Source organism: Equus asinus, chromosome 21 (genome assembly GCF_041296235.1).
Source record: "Equus asinus isolate D_3611 breed Donkey chromosome 21, EquAss-T2T_v2, whole genome shotgun sequence".
In the NCBI taxonomy this organism is placed as follows: domain Eukaryota; kingdom Metazoa; phylum Chordata; class Mammalia; order Perissodactyla; family Equidae; genus Equus; species Equus asinus.
Window position 1 is genome coordinate 44,728,101 of NC_091810.1, and position 20,631 is coordinate 44,748,731.

Below are 20,631 nucleotides of genomic sequence, written 5' to 3' on the forward strand. Positions count from 1 at the left end.
GATTTGCCTGGATAAAGGCGGCTAAATAAATCCCAAAATCTCTCATAAGCCATGTTGGAAAAAAAAAAAAATCCCAAAAACTGTTTTCCACCAAAGCATGTGAGGGCATTTCGAATGTTCTACCAAGCATTATGCTGATTACACGTTCAGAGGTTTATAAAGTAGAGTGAAGATTAAGAAAATCACTGTCTTGCTTGACAACGAGAGCATGTATTTTTAGTAAGCTTAGGATCTTTGATTGGGATTTCTGTGTAACCACATATACAAAAACATTAGGCACAACTGACGGACACCTTCTGATACATGAAGTTCTGTCTTCAACATCTACTTGTATAGCCTCTGATTTAAATATCCACTTCATTTTTATAAGATAAACAGATGGTGAAATAAGTGAGTGAACAAATCAGCACTTGATGTTTTTTTTTAATAGACTGTGACGTATTTTCATCTAAAGCAGGGATTGGAAACTTTTTCTATAAAGGGCCAGGTAGTAAATATTGTTGGCTTTGTAGTGCATATGGTCTCCATCCAACTCCTCACCTCTGCCATGTTAGTAGGAAGGTGTCTATAGACGATATGGCCATGGCCGTATTTCAATAAAATGTTATGTACAAAAACAGCTAGTAGATATCTGACAAGGTATTTACATCCAGGGTATATAAAGAATTCTTATATCTCAACCATAAAAAGACAAATAACCAATTTACATATAGGCAAAGGATCTGAATAGACATTTCCCCAATGAAGATATGTAAGTGGTCAATAAGTACACGAAAAGATGCTCAGCATAATCAGTCATTAGGGAAATGCAAATCACTTCACATCCACTAAAATGGCTAAAATAAAAAAGATGGACAATAGCAAGTGCTGGTGAGGATGTAGAAAATTAGAGCCCTCATACACTGCTGACAGGAATGTAAAATAATGCAGCCACTTGGGAAAATAGCTTGGCAGTTTTTCAAACTATCAAATGTAGAGTTACCATAGACCCAACAATTCCACTCCTAGGTCTCTACTCAAGAGAAATGAAAACATGTATCTTGACAAACACTTGTACATGACTGTTCATATCAACATTACTAATAACAACTAAAAAGTCAGAACAATCCAAATGTCCATTGAATAGTAAGAGGATAAACATAAATGGAATATCATTTGGCAATAAAAAACCAAAGTATTCACACATGATACAACATGGGTGGATCTTGAAAATATTAAGCTAAGTGAAAGAAGCCAGACACAAAAGGCTACATATTTTGTGATTCCATTTATCTGCAATGTCCAGTATGGGCAAATCCATAGAGATGGAAAGTAGATTAGTGGTTTCCTAGGGCTAAGGTGGGGAGTGGGATAGCAAGATTGAGGGTGTGTGTAGATGGAGGGTTCTTTTTGGGATGTTGAAATTGTTCTAAAATAAGATTGTGGTGATGGTTGCACAACTTTGTCAATATACTAAAGCCCAGTGAACTGTACAATTTAAATAGGTGAATTTTTTAGTATGTGAAATATATCTCAATAAAACTGCGAAAAAACAAAATGAGACAAAACAGGTAACAGCCTAGATTTGGTCCCGTGAGCTGTAGTTTGCCAACTTCTATTCTAAGGCAAAGGTACATGAAAGTGTGAGTTTCAAAGTTTTACTATGAAACATGTCCAGACACTGTAATGACATTCTCTGTGCAGATTTCCACAGAGAACAGCACATGGCATGAGCACTGGCTAGTGAGTGATGGTGGGTGTAGCATACAGTCATTCTTAATAACATAACAACGGGAGTAATAATTTAGCAGGTAACCATTACTGATCACTCAACTATAAGCATTTACCAAGCTTTAAATATATGTAAACTCATTTGTTTCTCTCAACAGGAACCAGAGGGACCCCCAAAGCCAGACTGAATCTGGATGTGAGAAATACTCCATTATTGGTTAATTCCTTTCTTTTTCTGTGATGATGAAACAAATCTCCATCTTTAAAAACTAGGCTTTTAGAAATCTAACTGAAGTACCTATCAGTCTAGTTTTACAAATGTGAAAACTCAGGCCCAGAGCATGAGGGGAAGATGACCCTGTGCTCACTCCTAAATCCTTGGTTCACATTGGCTTGCATGTCCAAATATCACCACGATCTCAAAAGGAGGAGTCTTAACTTGCCAAGTCAGAACACTCAAGCCAGGTACGAGGACCTGTTACACCAAAATTCTGCTGCTGACTTTTGGGTGGAGGATGATTTTAGGGCTTTTGATAAGGTTGGTAAAAGGATGGTGACTCTTGGGAGTGACTGTTCTGGAGGGTTAGCATGGAGGATCCAGTTTCTCAAAACTCTGGGCTATTTTTACTCTTGGAGCAATGATCCTCACCATGCCCCGTCTGGCTATCAAGATATGCAGAGCAGCTGTTCTACTGGCCCACTCTGACTCAGATTCTGTTGCAGACTTAAAACACAGCATAATCAGTAGCTACATTACTAATCCATTTAGATAAAGTTTGCTGTTGTCAGTCCTACTGTCTTAGACCTCCTTTTGTCCCTGCGTTGCCCCCATTTGTAGCACCCTCCTAACCAGTTTAAAAAAACAAATGCCGAACACATAAAAAGCCGGATCTCATAGCTGACATTCAGAGCAAAGACTTGCCTTGGGCTCCCCACCTCCCTGGATCATCTGCCCACCTGCCCTGCTTTTAGATCCTAGTAAATACCCCCAAACCTGAAAGACTCATTCGTGTCGCTGAGTACCCGCCTGGAACACATCCACACACGTATGAGGGATCGTGTTCAAGATTCTTATAGAAGTTTGTTCTCTCTGCCTGGAAGCTCTTCCCATAGATCTTTGCACGATGGCTGCATCTCATTATTCAGGTCTCCGCTCCTGTCACCTCCTTAGGGAGGCCTTCTCTAAGGCCCTCCACTCCCAAACTGGAGAGGCATTGCCCCTGCCACACACCTATACACATGTATGTATAAACAGGAGCATGCGTCCCTGACTTTGCCACTGCCAACCACACTTCATCTCTTTATCCGGATGTTTTCTATAGAGCATTTACCACTACTGGAAATTCCCTCTTCTCTCCCTTCCTTATTCCTTTCTTTGTTCTTTCCCTCCATTCATGCAATATTTGTCTGTTGTCTGTCTCCCCCACAAATGGACGCTCTCCATTGGCAGCAACTTGGTCTTGCTCGGTATTCTCAGGCAGTGCTGCAGCATCCGGGTGAAATAATTGTTCACTGGGCAGCTGTCATCCCAGCCTCTGGCCATGGGATGCCAATAATGTCCTCTCATTGTATCAACCAGCAATCCCAGTCACATTCCACAATGCCCTCTAGAGTGCTTGTTCACAGCTGCAGCCCCAGTGCTAGGTACAGAGTAGGAGCTAGATATATATTTATTGAATGATTTAATTAAAAATGAAGAATTGAAACAATATCTTTTTGTAAATGAGCCTAGAAGGGAAAACACTCAATTTGAAAGCACCAAGAGTTGAAGTTTGCTTGTCAGTGTAACCCAGCATTTCTCAATCTCATCCCTACTAACATAATTCTTGGTCGCTGTGAGAGGCTGTCCCGTGCCTTGTAGGATGTTTATCAGCATTCCAGTTCTCTACCCACTAGATGCCAGCAGCACCCTCCTAACCAGTTGTGAAAATCAAAAACCTTTCTAGATGCTGTCAAATGTCTCCCTGGGAGCAAAATCGCCCCTGATTGAGAACTACTGGTTTAATCAATAAGTATTAATTTCTCCCAAGATAAACACTCTCTTTGCTCAGATCAAACAAACTAGAGATTTATCCATGCAGACTGGACACAAAAATTCTGACATACTAATTAACTCATATATACAAAATATGTGATATCCCACCAAAAGAATGTTGTCAAGCTGAATGTTTGCTTTTAATGTTTTGCCAATATTATTCATCCGCTTCTAATGAAGAGTCTGTATTAAATAGCACACTCAAATTTAAACAGCACATAACTGACAATAGCTAATGGTCAATGATGTTAATCTCTTTCCTAATTAGCTGGTAAAAATACGACTTTCTGTCCCAACATCAAGCATTCCTCTTCATCACACTGCCTAGAATTATGCAAATGAGACCACTTCACCCTCCATTTTCAAATTTCCTCCAATGAGTGGATCTAAGGTGGTCTGTATTCCTTGTAAAGGAATAGACCAGCAGATCAGAGCCCCCCAGAATTTACTAAAAATTATTGAATTTTACACTTACAACAGGTGAATTTTTTGTATGTAAATCATACTTCAATAAATTTATTTAAGAAAAACCTGTTTCTGTAAGAAACCAATGCCTCTAATGTCTATGATCTATTTCTTTCTGCTGCTGAGCAGATTAGCTATTCTAAGCATCATGTTAGATGCCTGGATCTCAGAGAAGACATCTGCTGATGCAGAGGTAACTACTGGGCCAACACAGTTGCCATTAGGATGGGACACTAACTGTTTTTCTATTCTTTAAAATATCATATGGGTCTGTATCATGTTACTACAGTGGCGACTGGAGTTTTAGCTGCTGAGTGCCTCTCCTAGAGTTTGAGTCAAGTACTGTGTTCCCACTGTCTGGACAGTAAAATTTGCAAGCTTATGTGCCTACATACAGCAGGGGAAAATGAATCCCATCTTCCTCACGTCATTTATTCAGTTAATATTTTTGACAAATTTATCACATCCCAGCCATTGTTACTCAGCACTGTGAATAAAAAGATAATTGGGACAGTCCCTGCCTTTGGAGAGTTTATAATTTATTTAAGAAATCAAACTGGAACATTTTTAGGAGAGATTTTAGATTTTGATAGGTTAAAATTTATATTTTAAAGCAAATGCAAATAATTCAGAAATTATTATCTATTATTTTAAAAATCCAGAAATTTGAACTTCTTAACAAAAACTGAGATTAGGTATTTTGTATTCGTCAGAGGGAGAGTCTAGAAGGAGAATAGGGAGGTGAGAGAACACTCCAAGGAGGGGAGGAAGTTCCCTGTATAGTTACACCTTCCAACTTGGCTTATTTACTCCCCACTCTGCATTTCTTTTCTTCTCCGGGTCACTTCATCCTACCATGGTAGAAGTAGTGACTATGACTCTCCATTGAGAGTAGAGAGCAGAATTAATGCCATGATCTAGGTAATTTACGGAACTCAAGTCAATAATAACTAAGTGAGGGCAAAACAGGTTTCTGCAAGTTCAATTCAATTAATAGAATTCTTATTGAGGATCAATCCACTATGCTTCAAGTACTCCATTGGGTTATACTGTAAGTGACAGAAGATAAAAAGAACAAAGTCTTTGACTTCTAGTACCTTCCAGATAATGGTTCAGCTTTTCAATTTACTTGCCCTGTGTAGACACAACTTTAAAAATAACTGCTATTTTACAGGTCTCTTGAGGGGAGAGGGGGCGAGAGGGAGAGTCAATTTCAAGGCCTTGTTATTATTCATTTCTACCTAGAGTTCCTGGTAAAAGCAGGAGGTCAGAAAATATTTATTGAATAAATGAGTGAATGAACAAATACGCTGCCAACTTGAAGATAAAAACGAGTCACCCCAAATCCCAGCTTTTGTATACTTCTTCATATTCGGGTATTGTGTTTGTTTTCACATTTTATCCCCAAATCAACCCAGAGTAAGGTGAGGGAGGTAATAATCCTAATCCTATTTTAGCAAGAACTTCAGAGACCCAAGACCACACATTTAGCAAGTTATAGAGTGAGTAACAAATCTATGTGGACCTTATAGTCAAAGATTTGCATTTCCAATAACAACAGAAAAGTGGATTAGAGGCGTGATAGATACAGAAGGCTCCAGGGCTCTAGAAAGAATTGATAGGCCACAGGGAAAGTCCTACAACTTCTCCCTTTGCAGTGGGAAAGCAATTAAGAAAATTCAGCATGCTAGTGGCAGCTGGAGAGTTGGCAGGTTCCTCAAGAGAAGGACTGTAAGCAATGTCATAGGCCAAGAAGATGGATAGGGCCCATTTATGCACTGAGGCTGACGTATAAATGGAATTCTGCCCAGTTTGACTGCCCTTTCTTCAAAGATGTCATTGACAGATGAGTATCTAAATGTTTTTGTTTAAAAAAGAAAACAAGAAAAAAGAAAGAAAGAAGAGAATAAAACAAAAAACAAAACAAAACAAGAAACTCTTTCTATTCCAAACAGACACATGTAGCCAATGAACATGAGAATACCGGATCAGGCCTGGGAGCAGTACAGGCCTTTCAAAGTAGTCCTTGATAATTATTTGCAAAGTTGTACACCTTTCCTTTCAGATAAATTTCAATTTAACACAAGGATTTCATTAAAACTCCAAGTTACTGCCAGTTGGCTGTATCCATGTGTTGTTGGAGGTGTACTGGTGGGGGACAAGCCTGCTCACAAAGTCATCTTCACCTGCCAAAACAGGGCTTCCTCCCCAATTAAAATGGCCATTTTTATTTTAGAGTGGTAAACAGTGTCTACTTAATATAAGGAAAATACACAGAGGAAAGTTACCGAACCTAATCACACAGTGACTTGATGGGTGAGTCAGTCAATGAAACCTGGGGGAAGGGCCGAAGAGGCTGCTCTGCTTTTGGAGACAGAAAGGTCCTCTTGAGATCACTGCCTCCATGGTGCTGCATCCATTGTAGCCTTCAAGACCAAAACTGAGTAATTCTGTTTTATCTTATGTCTACCAAACACACTTTAAAAAAGAAGATTAATAATCATCAGTTTTAAAAGGTAAGAACTAAATCTAGTTCCTCAGATGACCTTGCTTCTTCATCTTGCTCTGTAATTATCTTCTGAAAATGAGGACCAGTTGACATATACTGAGTAGCAGTAAACAGGAGGATGTTTCTTCCACCCCCCAAGGTGGGCTAAACTTGTCCGTGGTCTCTGGCTGGCTATAAAACTCAACAGTAGGCCAGCAAACCATCTGGAAAATTCACGGTCTTCTCCAGACTGGATGTGCGGTGCCCAGGTTGAGTCCACGTTTCACCCATCCTCAGCCAAACAGACATTTACGAAATATAAGGTATTTGGAAACATTTGAGCACAGTTTGTAAACTTGGACAGAAGTGGATTGGATGGACACAGTGACGTTAGGGCCAACAGAGAGAATTCTTTATGATGCCTGAATGAGAAACCCAAGGAAAAGGTTTTAAAGAGAGATTTCAAACAGGCTGACAGACAGCTTTGGTCAGACCATGTCTTTGACAGCTGCTGCATGTGGCCCCAGCTCCAGGGAGATAACACGCCTCCAGAATTAGCTGGCTAGGTCAGCCTGGAGTAAGCAAGTCTGACCTCCTTTAAGCAAAAATAAATCTTGCTGAGTTAAATGATCCTGTCTCCTACTTTCCTCAAGGAACATGAGACACGAAGCGACAAAATTTGAAGACAGCAGCTGTGAATCCTCAGAGTCCTTATCTCCTGGCTGATTAGTTACAGGTCTGCCTACTTCAAGATGAGCTACAGGTCAGATACATCAGACTGTCTTCCTTGCCATACCCAATAACCCAGGAATAACCAGGCAACTGCCTCCAATCTTTTAATCCCTGCTAACACAATTATCACGCATAGGCTAAGTCAGAAATAAAGTAGGGGTGGGGCGGCGGAGGGGGGAGCAGGATTTCCTAGTCAAAGAACAACCACTTCAAACATGTCTGCTCTATATGCATTCCTTCAAATACCTGCAGTGTGTGAAGAGACAGAGGTTGATGTTCAAAGTCACCCTCCAGTACAACCTATGGAGGGAGGCTGCCCCAAAACACAATGACTCCCTTTGGTACACCTAGCCAGTACCGGGATGGTGTTGGAGGGTCTCACTCATCCATCACCCAATGCATTCAATAATTATTTATCAGAAATAGACAATGTGCCAGATACAAAAGTCTCCACTTTTCTCAGCAGCTGTCCTCAAAGGATGGCTTATGGCAATTTCTGGCCCTTTAGGTCAAATACCACCAAGGAAAGCCCCCAGCCAGCCACAGACATCTACTGACACTCTTGAGAGTGAAAGAGATGGGACAAACAGGAGACAAGGTTTCTTTGACAATTCAAGACTCTCAATTGTAAAATGTTTTGGCTTTCTCCTGGTCCCAAACCGGGCACCTGCAGACACATCTAATTCTAATTCCTCAGGGGGATTAGGGTGATGAAAATCTCAGGCTCTCTAGAGAAGTGCACATTTTAGCTTGTATTTGCCTAAAACAAACCCACAATTTCCTCGTATGCTGCTGTTATCCTAATGACACAGAAGTGGGAGATCTGGAGCTTACTTTAAATGAGCATGCTACCTACTGTCAAGAAATTCTCCTCTGCACATACCAACAATTTCTTACAGGCTCAGGGTTTAAGAATAAAAGTCCTGGGAACAATTTCTGTTTTTACATCAAACACAACCAGCTGTCAGAGCCTTGGATTGGAGGAGATGACACCAAGCTGAGGAGGAAGTAATTTTTTTTCCTTTCAGTATCAGCTTTCTGGTACATACAAGTAGTTGACCGGCCAGATGAATGGATGCCATGCTTACTTTATATTCATCAACTGAAATCCATTGTTTACCTGCCACCACAGGAGATTTCCGCTCATCCAGGAGCTGTATGGAGGTACTCGCTGTCACCACATTGCTTTTGTTGACTGTTCCTGTAAGAAGAAGAATCACAGTGACAAAAATGGAGATAGCTCTAGTGCTCATGTTAAGAGTGTAATTGTATTGGCTCACAATCACCAGTTCTGCAGACTGTGCTGGGGCTCATTTCCCAGAGCCCAGAGTTAGTCTACTCTGTTAGGCCATAGGCGCTGAGGAGCCACCAGTCCTCTCAGTTGAAGGAATCAATGTACCAAGTTATGACCACCCGCACTGGGGAATGTCCAGCTTCTTCACACCAAAATCATTAACCACCATGGCGGGACCACACTTTTTCTAATTTGTGGTTACTAATTACAGTGTTTACTTGTGCCAGTAATCACATTTATATTGCCTTTCTAAATATAGCCATGGAGAGCGACATGAGATAAAATTTTGAAATTATTTGACAATAAGTTGAGAACTTCAGCTCTGATTTGTTGGTTAAAACTTTACCGATTTATGAAAGTCTAATTTCAAGCCCAGTTTTTCTTAGCAAAACCATTCTAAACAGGGATAGAACTGAAATGTAATCCTTACTCCAAACTCTTATTAATGTGGTAACAATATGGCATTAGTATTAAGAGATTTTCCAGTGCTAACAATGGTTCCAATACCCTTGAATTAAAAGATGCTGAGCACAAATTTTTAATGCTTATAGTTAATAATTGTTAGTCTAGTGCCTGCCTTATAAAAGGTGTTCAGTGAATGTGAGTTGAATGGAATCCAATGGAATTGAGAAGCAAGGAGAAGACAGACCTGAATTTGAATACATTTATGACCAAAGCAATTAAGAATTTTCTCCTGGCCCAAGTCTAAGCAGTAATAAAAACCAGCTTCTTTCCCAGTGTGTACAGGTATTCAAAACACAATAGAAAAACATGAGAGCTCCACCACAACACTTGTACTTGGTGATTTTTAACATTTTCCTTGAATCTAAAGGGGCCATGAAATCTCCTAAGATGTTACATCATCTATAAATTTTCCATGAACAAGGTAAATTCCTTTCCATTATATTATTTCCCTGAAAGTTCAATGAAAGCCCCACTTGCCAAAAGCCAATTAGACAACAGCCTTAATTAATCAGAATTTGTTTTTTCCAGACATAGTTCTTGGGAAATTTAATAATTTGTAGGAAAAACGGTGAACAAAGCAAAGTGACAGGAGGGGCCATGGCACATACGAAGCACTCATGGGGGCTGCTGGCACCTCCCACAGCTCTTTCTCCTTGTCCAAAACTGTCCCAAAGGATAACTAGATGATTCCAGTCCAGATCTAGCAAGCTAAGTTCTATATTTTTCCTTAGAGGATTATGAAAATAAAGTACCGTGAGACTGCATGATAAAAGAAGACGTTATTCTTGTCGGCGTGCAGCAGAATGAGAAGGTCCGCTGCCTTAGGCGATGTTTCCAGTAATAAAGAGTGATACGGATAAACATAAAGAAAGACACTTAGTCTCCTAGAAACCTATATTGGAGAAAACACACGTGTGTATGGACAGTACACATGGGCCTGTCAGCAAAGGAGCACAGACTCTAAGAATCTCAGACCTGAAAGGAACCTAATTGATAGTCTTGTCTAAAATCCCACCTAGTGAGAGAATTTCTACAATAACATTTGGCCTTTCCTTGAAAATCTTCATTAATGATGGGCCCACTTCCTAATGAGTCCATTCAACTAACTACTAGATAATTCTTGTCAACATGTCTTCTGCAAATTTCAAAAGAAGATGTTTTCATTCAGATATTGGGCAAGCGCCAAGACTCAGGGAGGGGGCTTTGACACTGAGCACTGGAGAGTCTCCATCAGGGTTGACCTAGGAATCCTTGTAAAAGATTAATACGAAAGGCCCTGATATAAAACATAAGTACAGATTGAACTGTCCAGAGCAATCCAAGTTTATAGGACTAGGTCTTATTCATCTCTGAAGTTTCTACAATGAACCGTACAGAGCCTTACACAGAATGAGCACCAAAAATATGGGATGCGTGAGACAAGAAAAAGCAAAGGACAACTGAAAAGTATTTCCAGTTTGTCTTGCTTCTAAAACTGGTTGAAATAAGACAGTGTTCAGTTCTTTTGTGGAGATAGGTGACCTTAATTTTTTTTATAATATCATAAAATCTTAGGACTGGAAAAATCATTGGCTACGTGTTTCTTCTTGGCCACTGCAGCCCTCTGTCAGGATAGCGCAAGGCTATACAAAGTCTTAGTCCTTACTCCTGCATGTTGATTTAGATCAATTCAGTTCTGATGGGGAATTGCGGGCCTCCGAGGTGATGTGACTTGCTGAAGGTTCTGGCAAAGGATGTTGCACCTGCCTGAACTTTCTCTAAATAGGGACATGACAACATTAAAAGAAAGTCTACTCAGAAGTTTGTATTCAAATTCCACAGACTACAGAATACCAGACCAGCTTCCTGAAACGCTCTTTGCGCTCTTTGGTTAAGCAAAAAGCTTCATTTTATTTTGGGCCATTACACTTACGGAACAGGTCACTGGTTCAGCACTAGGCCAACACTCACCATCAGTTCTCCAGGCTGACCTTGGCTCCCCTCAGCATTCAGGCTACTCCCCCATACTCTGGACACAATACCAGGCCAGCAGGATCAGATGCACAGAGCCGGGGCTCCAATAGGACACCTACCTGTGCTGAACGGAATCGAATAGACGAAGCTTCCTGGAATCTGCTCAGCGGCTCTTCGGTACCAGAGAGGGAAATGGTCTGCATTAAAAATGTTCTCCTTGTCTCCAGCTTTCAGAAAGTCCCTTGGGATGGAAAGGAATAAGAGAGCATAGCACCACTCAGCAGGGAAAAGCCAGACACAGGTGCATCCCAATAGCCTTTGTTGGGTAAAAACAGCAGTGGCTTTTAGAACCCCAACCTGCCTTTCTCAGTGCAGAGGGGATCTGCGTAAGATTGTGCACCCCAGATTACTCACAAAAACCTGTAGAGCCCTGGCAGTCAGACTCCCAGTGGATGAAACGATTTTCCTAGTATATCGAGTGCACTAATTATCTTAGTGTCTAAAGCAAGCAAATAAGCAAAGCCTCCAGAAAGATCGGAAAACCAAAGAGTAGTCAGAAAGCTTTGTTTTTCCTCAAAATCCACACACATGAACACATAGCCTTGGGAAGATCAACTTCTAAAGTAAATCTTACACTTCTTAGAAAAAGTGTAAAGGAGGAAAGCAGGCACGTGGGGATCTTTGCTCCCTTCTTCCCTCACCTCCCAACTCTCCAGCCAAACATGGCTGCTCTGGTCCCCTCTGCAAATCCCTCACCCTTCCCTGCCTCCCTGCCAAGTGCCCATGGTGCCCAGCTCTATCTGGAAGGGTGCGTGCACTCTCCTTCCCATCTCTTCCTGTCCAAATCATACTCACTTCAAGGTGTGCCTCAAAGACTGACTACCACACGAATCCACAGAGACACATGCAAGGTCTTGCCCCATGCTGGGACCCCACAGCCTCGCTCACTCTCATACAGCCCGCTCTTTCCTTGGCCTTATCGGCAGCCTTCACGTCCCCATCCCAACTCTCTCAAGATCTTTGAGGAAAGGAGCTTTTGTTCACCTTTTTGCACCCTTCCACAGAGCCTTAAACACACTGAAGTCCCAATTCGTGTTTGTTGGCTTGACTTATCTCGAACCTCACGTTTACCCTCCAGCACCTGAGTGCCTCATCTTGGCTGATATGGCACAACTCAGGGGGAGAAAATGACTGCCTGGCTAGTCCACACACTGCAGAGATCTTTCTAAAGGAGACCAATCAGGGGACAATACGTACATAGGGAAAAGGTCACTGGTTGAACCAGAAACGGCACCACTTTCAATTCAGCAGTTTGCAGCATGGAGTTGGGTAAATTATTACTAGTTGATTATTAGAAACTTATTGAATTTGGCTCCAGGAAAGTATTCTGTAATTTTAGGGAATGGCTTACCAGTGATTCCTTGATTTCTCCCAAAGATGTAGAGCTCACTCCTTCAAGAGGAAGCCTACATCATTAGAGGCCACCTCAAAGTTCTTAGCACTGAAATATGGCCCCCTATAACTTACACTAGCATGTCCTAATTCCTTTCAAAGGACAGAGACCTTATCTTTCTTGATATCCCCAGGGCCTGACACTAATCAGGCACTCAGTATATGCCTAATGATCACAGGATAAATAAAATCTCATACGCAGATAAGATGTCCTCAATATTAAAAACCATTTTTTAATATCTTTTCTAAATAACTCTTCTTAATTCTTTCAAAATCCCTCACCAGTATGGCCACCTTCCTACATAAATGCTCCATTCTGTTAACATTCCCATAAAACTTTGTGCTACCAGAACTGGTCACAAGAGACCAAAAATGCTCCAACATTGCTGCCAACATTTGTTTACTGACTCTGACTGACATAATGACACTCCAGAAATTAAAAACTTCTTTTAAATTGGCAAAAAGCACTCTGCTCTCATTCAGAAGGCCAACTCTGGAGTCATAAGTGGGATTGAGAAGGTGCAGAAATCTCTATGCCATTCAGAATGCTGGACGTAGAGAGTTCTAGACTTGATGTGACAGACAAGCTCCTCTTGGCATCGCTATGTTCAGCGGATGTTTCCTGATCCTGAAATCATCAAGTTTCACAAAAAGCAAAATGTGACCTTTTTCATTTAGATACGAGATTCTTCATGAGCCTGACTTGGACACGTGCATGACGGAGACTCTGCTGCCCAGCCCGGGGTGGGTGAACAGCTGCCTTCCATGCTGGGCCATGGGCACAGCCAAGGCCTTTTCACTCGGGTCAGCTCTGTCCAGGGGGGAGACGCATATAACCACAGCAAGGAGGGTGGCCTTTTCATGCAGCAGTTAATGGTGCTACTGGAGCCCTTTTCCAAGCATGGTAGGTGGGGTAACAGCTGGGTTAGAAGGTGTAGGGTGGTCCTTACTTAGACTGATGGTGACATTCAGGCTTTGGGGATGGCAGGTGATAGTGTCTGCTGCCCAGGGCCATGCTGGCCGCGGGGCAGCAAGCAGGAGCCTGCAGCACTTGATCTCCATGAGCTCTGGTGTTAATGTGAGAGGGTCTGGTTGCCAAAAACCCTTGGGGGTCCCTGCCAACTACCAAGTAATGATTCAGAAAGAAACAGGAAGGAGAGATCTGATTCTCCAGAATCCCTGGAAATGTTCTTCAGGAAGAAAGAATTCCCTGGATAAGATGAAGTTTAGCCTGCTTCTGCATACTACAAGCTGGTGTGTTGTGTGAGACAGGTCTAGGCTTTAGGCAGAGGTGAATGACCTTGAGGGAATTACTTGGGTCAGTTACTGGGTCTCTGAGCCCAATTTACTTATGTACAAAATCAGAATAATAATATTACACTTAGCAGGATACTACCAGAATTACCTGACACCATATGTGAAAGGGCTGTGTAAACCAAACATGGGTAGAACAAATATATGGTTTTATATGGTATTCTTAAAGCCCAAGAGTTTCTTTTATTCTCTGTGGTTCAAATGGAAGCTGTGAAGTGGTTGTATCTTAGACTTAGGACTGCGGCGAGAGGAGGGACCATCATGTGGAAGCTGACAGCCCTGATGCTGTGTGTGCTACCTGTGATCCAAGAGGAGGCCACACTGAAGGCACAGAATATATCGTTAATAATGGGATGATGTTCCAGAGGCCATGAGCTACAATTGACCTACTTCCAGAAACAGGTGATAGGGGTAGAAGATGGAATCCCAGTGTAGGAGATTGATGAGTACAAATTGCCTCTGGGGTGGGAACTTTATATTATCTAGTACTCTCCCCATCACTTCAAACTTTTGCTTGTGTACCTTCTTTGGGGAAAAAAAAGGAAGAAATGATAAAAGTTTTCTAGTCTTGGCTAATAGAGTGTATCCAATTAGTTGGGTCTCAATGAACACCATTTGATTGAAGGGGATAGGCAGGTAATAGATCCTAAGACAATGGATGTCAAGGTCCTCTAAAGGAATTAATGGTATGAGTTTCTTGAACACAGATGAATTATTTCATCCATTCAGATATCCAATGAGTACTCACTCTGGATCACAGTAATATCACAGGGAACAGAACTCACGGTTGTGGGTATTTTTAGCTTCCCAAAGCAGGTTTATATCTATAATGTTTTGATCCTCACAATAACCCAGAAGATCATTACCCCACTTTTCAGATGCAGAATGTGAAGCAACGAGTAAGACAAGCCAGGTGCACATCCCAGCAGTCTTGAGTGTGATTCTGCTATCTTTCAAATCTGTCATAATAACCCAGATATCAGACTAGCAAGGTGCCACATTTTATGGTTGTTATTGTTTTGTTTGTTTTAATCTCAAAACAAACAGGCTTCCTATCTGAGCATTAGAAAATCTGTTCTTGGGTCTCCCTGTGCCTCTCCGGATCCTAAAGGGAGAAGGCTATATGTATTCGACACTTCTAGTCCTTCCTAGGAACTTGTCCTCTGGAAAAATAATTGATTGGAAGTAAAGGGCTAAAGAGGGCTTGGAAAGAAATCAAGTCACAGCTATGGTCAACTTCATAAATGAGAAATTTGAGATGCTGAGAAAGAGTCCTCGAGCAGAAATTAAAAGCCAGTCCACAAAACATCTAAAAATCTATGGAGCTACCATTTACCAGACTTGGTTTTATGAGATCATATGGTTGGTGTCAGGGCCTCATCTAACAGAGGCAACTGCTGGACTGGGCCTGATGGAAGGGAGCATCTCCTGGGTGGGCCCCTGCTGGGCCAGCTCTGTCCCTGTGGCTTGGTTATTCACTGCCAAGGACCCCAATGGTCAGGGGATATGAGGTTCTCTGGTAACCTCTGCATTCCCACACACATTTTGAAAACTTTCTGAATCTCAGATTCCATTTGTTTCTGTTCTAATCATGTCTCTTGCTTCAGAGAAGACATTGAGAAAACTTATTAATGGGCTCAGAAGAGATTTCCCAGGCTCACACCAACTCTGGTCAAATACCTATTTGAAGAGTTAAGGCCCTGTGGCTCTCTGAAGATACAGGGACTCAGCAGTGATTTCAAGGGCATCTGGGTACTAGACTTGGTGACGCTCTGCCCATTGTCCATTTGGGTCTCTTTGAAAGCACAAGGAAACACTGTCAAACCCGAGTGCCACCAGACTGCCCACCCCTGGGTGTGGGGCTCTGCAGGCCCTCAGGATCAGCGCAGAGGCACAGAGGTTTATTAAAACATACACAAACAAATAAACAACAGACTTGAAACATTGATTCTTGGACAGGCAGGAATTCCTGAGCAGAGCTGCAGAACAGCTGAATGCCCTGAAGCCATTTGTCAGGAGATGAGCCGTCCTCCCTCTGGCTGCTCCTCCAGCGGCTCTACCATCAACAGAGTTCTGAAATGACTCACCAGGGCAGGAGAGGACCCCAGGAGGGTGGACAGAAGCCAAGAAGCATGAAGAACAAAGGGTTGTGGAAGGGCCAACGGGCAGGTGAACACACATACTGGGGCTCCGGGGGAAGAACAGAGAGGAAAAATGTCAACGGGCCTGGGGTGGCCTGAATTTTATTTCTGCTGGTGGTGGAGTCCAGCAATGATATAAGCTCCCCTTTGAATTTCCCATTTCAGGAGCTCACTGGGCCCCTGCAGAGGAGCCCTCCGACTTACTGATTGGTGAGCTGCTCAGCCCCAACAAACAGGTTGATTCTCGAGAGGCCCGTGCGAGTGCCGAGGAAGGCAACCTCTACGCCCTTGTCAGAATTCCTGAAACAGAGCAGCAGACATCAGGAAGACTCTTCTAATCGGTAAGCAGATAATGGCCTCTGCATTTGAAGACTCAGAATTTTACGAAATAGCAGTTTTGAAACCTGAAATTTTAAAAGAAATTATAGAAATGCACACATGCACCAAGCACAGAATGCAAACTCTTATCCCTTACAAAAGTTTTCATGGTAATTCTTGTACGAAAAACTAAGAACTCTATGGCAACAAAGGCAGTGTGAGAAAATGTAGCCCCAGTGCTAAACAAACACACCCTAATCTCAAGGTTCTTGGTGCAAGTTGAGGGAGAGCAGTCTAAGAATGGGAATGACTTCAAGGAGAAGAAGAAAATCCTTAGAGCCAGCTTTCCGCATTGATGCTACCAAGTCTATGCTTGGTCCTGAGACCATTAATGGAATCTGGGTTTAGCGAAAACAAGCCACTGAATTGTCTGCAGCATCCCGCAGACTGGAAATGTCTAGGACTCAAATTCTTCACCATTTTGGGTGCACCAACTCATAACTTCTACCAGAGAACAGACCTTATCCTCACCACCAACCCCAAAAAGATGAATAAAGAAATGGCTTCTTCTAGTAGCCCTGTAGGATGCCATGCATAGGAACCCTAACAGTGGTCTTCGCAAAGAAAACTCACTTGAAAATTCACTAAAGATTTTTTTTAAACTTTCAAGGCAGATTTTATATGTTGAGCACGTTCTTCAGGATATTCACAGTGCATACTTCTTCAAAAAAGGCAAATGGTCTTTCTCCCCAAATACATAATTTTATTCTACAATAACAGTATGAAGAGAATACTGATTCTTGAGTTTTTTGCTTCCCTGCCCTAGATGCCAGTAGCAATTTGATTTGCAGCATTATCCATGTCATCTTCAATATAAGATCATTTGGTTACTTGATATTCGAGTGCAGTCAAAGTGGTCAATACTACCTTTAAGTATTTAAGGGGTGAAGAAAAACCAACACGATGCATTTGTTTCTGTTTGTAGCCTACACCAAATTGGAAGGCCAGCCTGCCCAGTCAGTTACAGATGTGGACCACAAAGCAAGCTACCATTTTGGAAATCTTTAGCATGTGTTAGGAGTGACTCAGCAATCTTTGCAGAGGATTTTAAGTTTCATGAGAGCCTAAAAGAAACATTTCCATATCCACTAGAGAATGCAATCACAGGAAAGGCTCTGACTCTTTCCCAACCGCCCAGGGAATAAGATTCATGTAGGTAAGCCACCCAAGGACACCCCCAAATATACAGAGAATGCTAGTCTCTCTTTGGGGCTCCAGACTTAAGTATTAAACTGCCTACCTGACATCTCTACTTGGGAGATTTATAAGCTTCATTTTAAGCTTCAAATGTTTAGAAAAGAACTCTGGCCATGTCCAGTCCCAAACCTGCTCTTCACTCATAGTCTCCTGTCCTAGGAAATGGCACCACTATCTACCCGGGTATTCATGTCGGAAACCTGAGAATGATCCTTGGCAGTTCAGCCTCCCTCCCCTCCCACAGCGACCCCATCATCTGGGAGTCTTCCTTCTGAAGCATGCCACCAGTGTGTCTCTTCTCTCTGCGCCCACTGCCACTGCCTTGGTCCAAGTGACAACTTCCTTGGAATGCTGTAGGAGCCTTTACAAGTATTCTTACCTTATTACACTCTATTCTCCACATAACATGAGAGGTATCCTCTTTAAAAATGCAAATCTGATCATGCCCTACTTAAAGTCTTAACACGTCCTTCTTAACATCCTTCAGTGATTTTCTAACACTCTGAATATAAAATCCAAGATCCTTAACCTGACTCCCAAAGTCCTGAACCACCTGGCTTCTCTGCAGCCTCATCCCCAGATATCTTCCAGCCTACCCTCTATAATTCAGCTCTGTTCATTAAATTCCTCAAATGTGTCAAATACTTTCTTACCTCAGGGCCTTTGCACATGCCCTGGAATGTTCCCCAACTCTTCAACTAGCTCCTGCTCAGAAAAGCATTCCTTATCTTCCATCTCCACTCTAGGTCTTGTCACAGTCTACAGGTCTTTATTTTTTCTTCAAAGTAGTTATCATAATTCTTAATAATATAGCACACTACATACCACAGGCACCATAACGGCAAAGACTATTTGATTGAGTTACCTCCATTTCACTCCTTCATTCTCCAGTACCTAGCCCCATGCCTGACACATAACAGATATGTGATGAATCAATATTTGATGAATGAAAATGAGAACAGAATGAATGAGAGACAGGATAGAAGAGAATGTACAAAAGGGAAAATAAAAGAAGGAAAGGAGCTAATAAAGATCAGACAAGGAGAGAGAACTGAATAATGTATGACGTGAAGGTGTAAGGAAAAAGGAATGATTTTTCTTCTTATTTTTAATCTTTAATGGCCTACTTAAAATAGTGTAATAATAATAATAAAATAATATTATTAAGCTGCTAAAGCCGTTCTCGCCCTCGTCTTTGACGACAATTACAATTGCCTGCCCCCTCCGCCACATCCTGTACTTCAGAAATAAAACCACAGGGTTATATTCTGACGCCGTAATGAAACAGAGCTCTCTCCTGCCCTCTCCCACTCACAACCTAGCCTGGCCCAGATCCCAAGTTCTCTCCAGGGTGTGAAGGAGAGGGAGCCGCAGCAGGGCAGGAAGCAACAGGCTCCTTCCGCTCCCACTCTCAGAAGTGTCATCCTACCTCAGCATACCAGGTTTCATGTAAGGTTAAAACTCAAACAAATTATATGTCAAACCCAGGAGCTTGCCATCCCAGCCGGAGCCGCTAATCGGCTCTAGCTCTTGTGGTTTGGAGCTTTGGGGAAAATTAAAGAACTTTAACACCAGGCTCCTAAAACAGTTTAGTTCTTTAAACCATAACCATATTTTGGACGGCTTGTGGGGAAATGGCCATGAAAGGGGGACACGTGCAACCACTTACTCAGATTTGTTGAGGGCAAGGCTGGTCCAGTATGCTTCGATGGGGGCACTCACTACGGCATCGAAAAGGACTTCCTGTATCAATTCTTTATCACCTGTTGGGAGGGACAGACTTGAGAAGACGGGATTGGCTGGGCCCCAAAAGGGGGCACGAGAGGCATTCGTGGGCTCACTTTGCAGTATCTGCAGGCTACTTTCTCACATGGCGTGTTGTTTTATGCGTTAACCTCCCAAAAGCTGAAAATATGAAACAGTTCTGACACCTGATATGGCAGCAATACAGGGGACCCTAAGCATTTGGATGAGGCGATGGTAAATTGAGAGTCTGGGATGTCTAGCACTTCAGGTTTTGCTTTCTCGCTCCAGCTAGTAGTTTATGCTATGGACCAGCATGCCAACTCAAGGACTGGGAGACCAGAAGCCAGCACTCCCCAGAAAATTTGCTCCTTTCATCCCCATTTCTGTCCTCTATCAAAATCTGCAATTCTTCAGGACCCTGATCTCAGCCGGTTGTAAGAAGGAAAAGGGATATGATAATGTAATACCTCCTGGGACTCTGATTTTGCGATTCCATCTGTTTAAGAGTCTTTTTCACTTTAAAGGGAGATATCTGTCCCTATTCAAAGGGACTCTTGACAGAGCTACATGGAAGAGGCTAAGGACTCCGGGGGATATCATGAGTCTAGCAGAGGCATCCTCGAGCTCTCCAATCACTCCACAGAGTGGGGCAACTAATTATCGCCAACAATGGGCCAGTCCTCACCTTGGCTGGTGGCCCAGAAGACAGTGGAGCTTTGCTGTAAAAGCAAAAACTGGATACAACTCATCATCAATAAGATAGTGGATATAGTCACGTCATGGAATACCACATAGTAATTCAAACAGATGCATTAGAGCTAAATGATCAACACAAATAAATCTCAAAGACATAATGAGTGAAAAACAAGCTATAGAATAACATATATAATATTATACTATATATAATATATATTCTACCATATATATAAATTTGAATATACAAAATAATGGTACATACTGCTTATAGATACCTATATATAGTGATAGTATAAAATGCATGGCAGTGATAAACAAATACAGGATGGTAATTCTTTCTGGGAGGGAAATGGGACTGTGCAGGGGTACCCAGGGGCTTCACCATTATCTGTAATGTTTCATTCCTTAAAATGTACCTGAAGCGAATATGGCAAAATATTAAGATATGATAAAGCTGGATGGTAAACATAAATGCTTTTTTATATTATCTCTATACTTTTGCTTTTTAAATATGTTATTCAAAAAGTCAAAGAAAATAAAAAATTGGGCTCATGTGATGTACATC

The 20,631-nt window shown here is 41.9% G+C and overlaps 1 protein-coding gene across 1 annotated transcript in view; it reads right to left on the bottom strand.

Moving 5' to 3' along the window:
* CACNA2D3 (calcium voltage-gated channel auxiliary subunit alpha2delta 3) overlaps positions 1-20,631 on the bottom strand; it is an 824,272-nt gene that overhangs the window by 136,639 nt on the left and 667,002 nt on the right. The window contains exons 24-27 of the mRNA XM_044754812.2: positions 19,294-19,387; positions 16,254-16,349; positions 11,262-11,383; positions 8,551-8,631 (exon numbers count right to left, since the gene is read on the bottom strand). Coding sequence (XP_044610747.1) covers positions 8,551-8,631; positions 11,262-11,383; positions 16,254-16,349; positions 19,294-19,387 — 393 coding nt within the window. The remainder of the gene's footprint in view (positions 1-8,550; positions 8,632-11,261; positions 11,384-16,253; positions 16,350-19,293; positions 19,388-20,631) is intronic.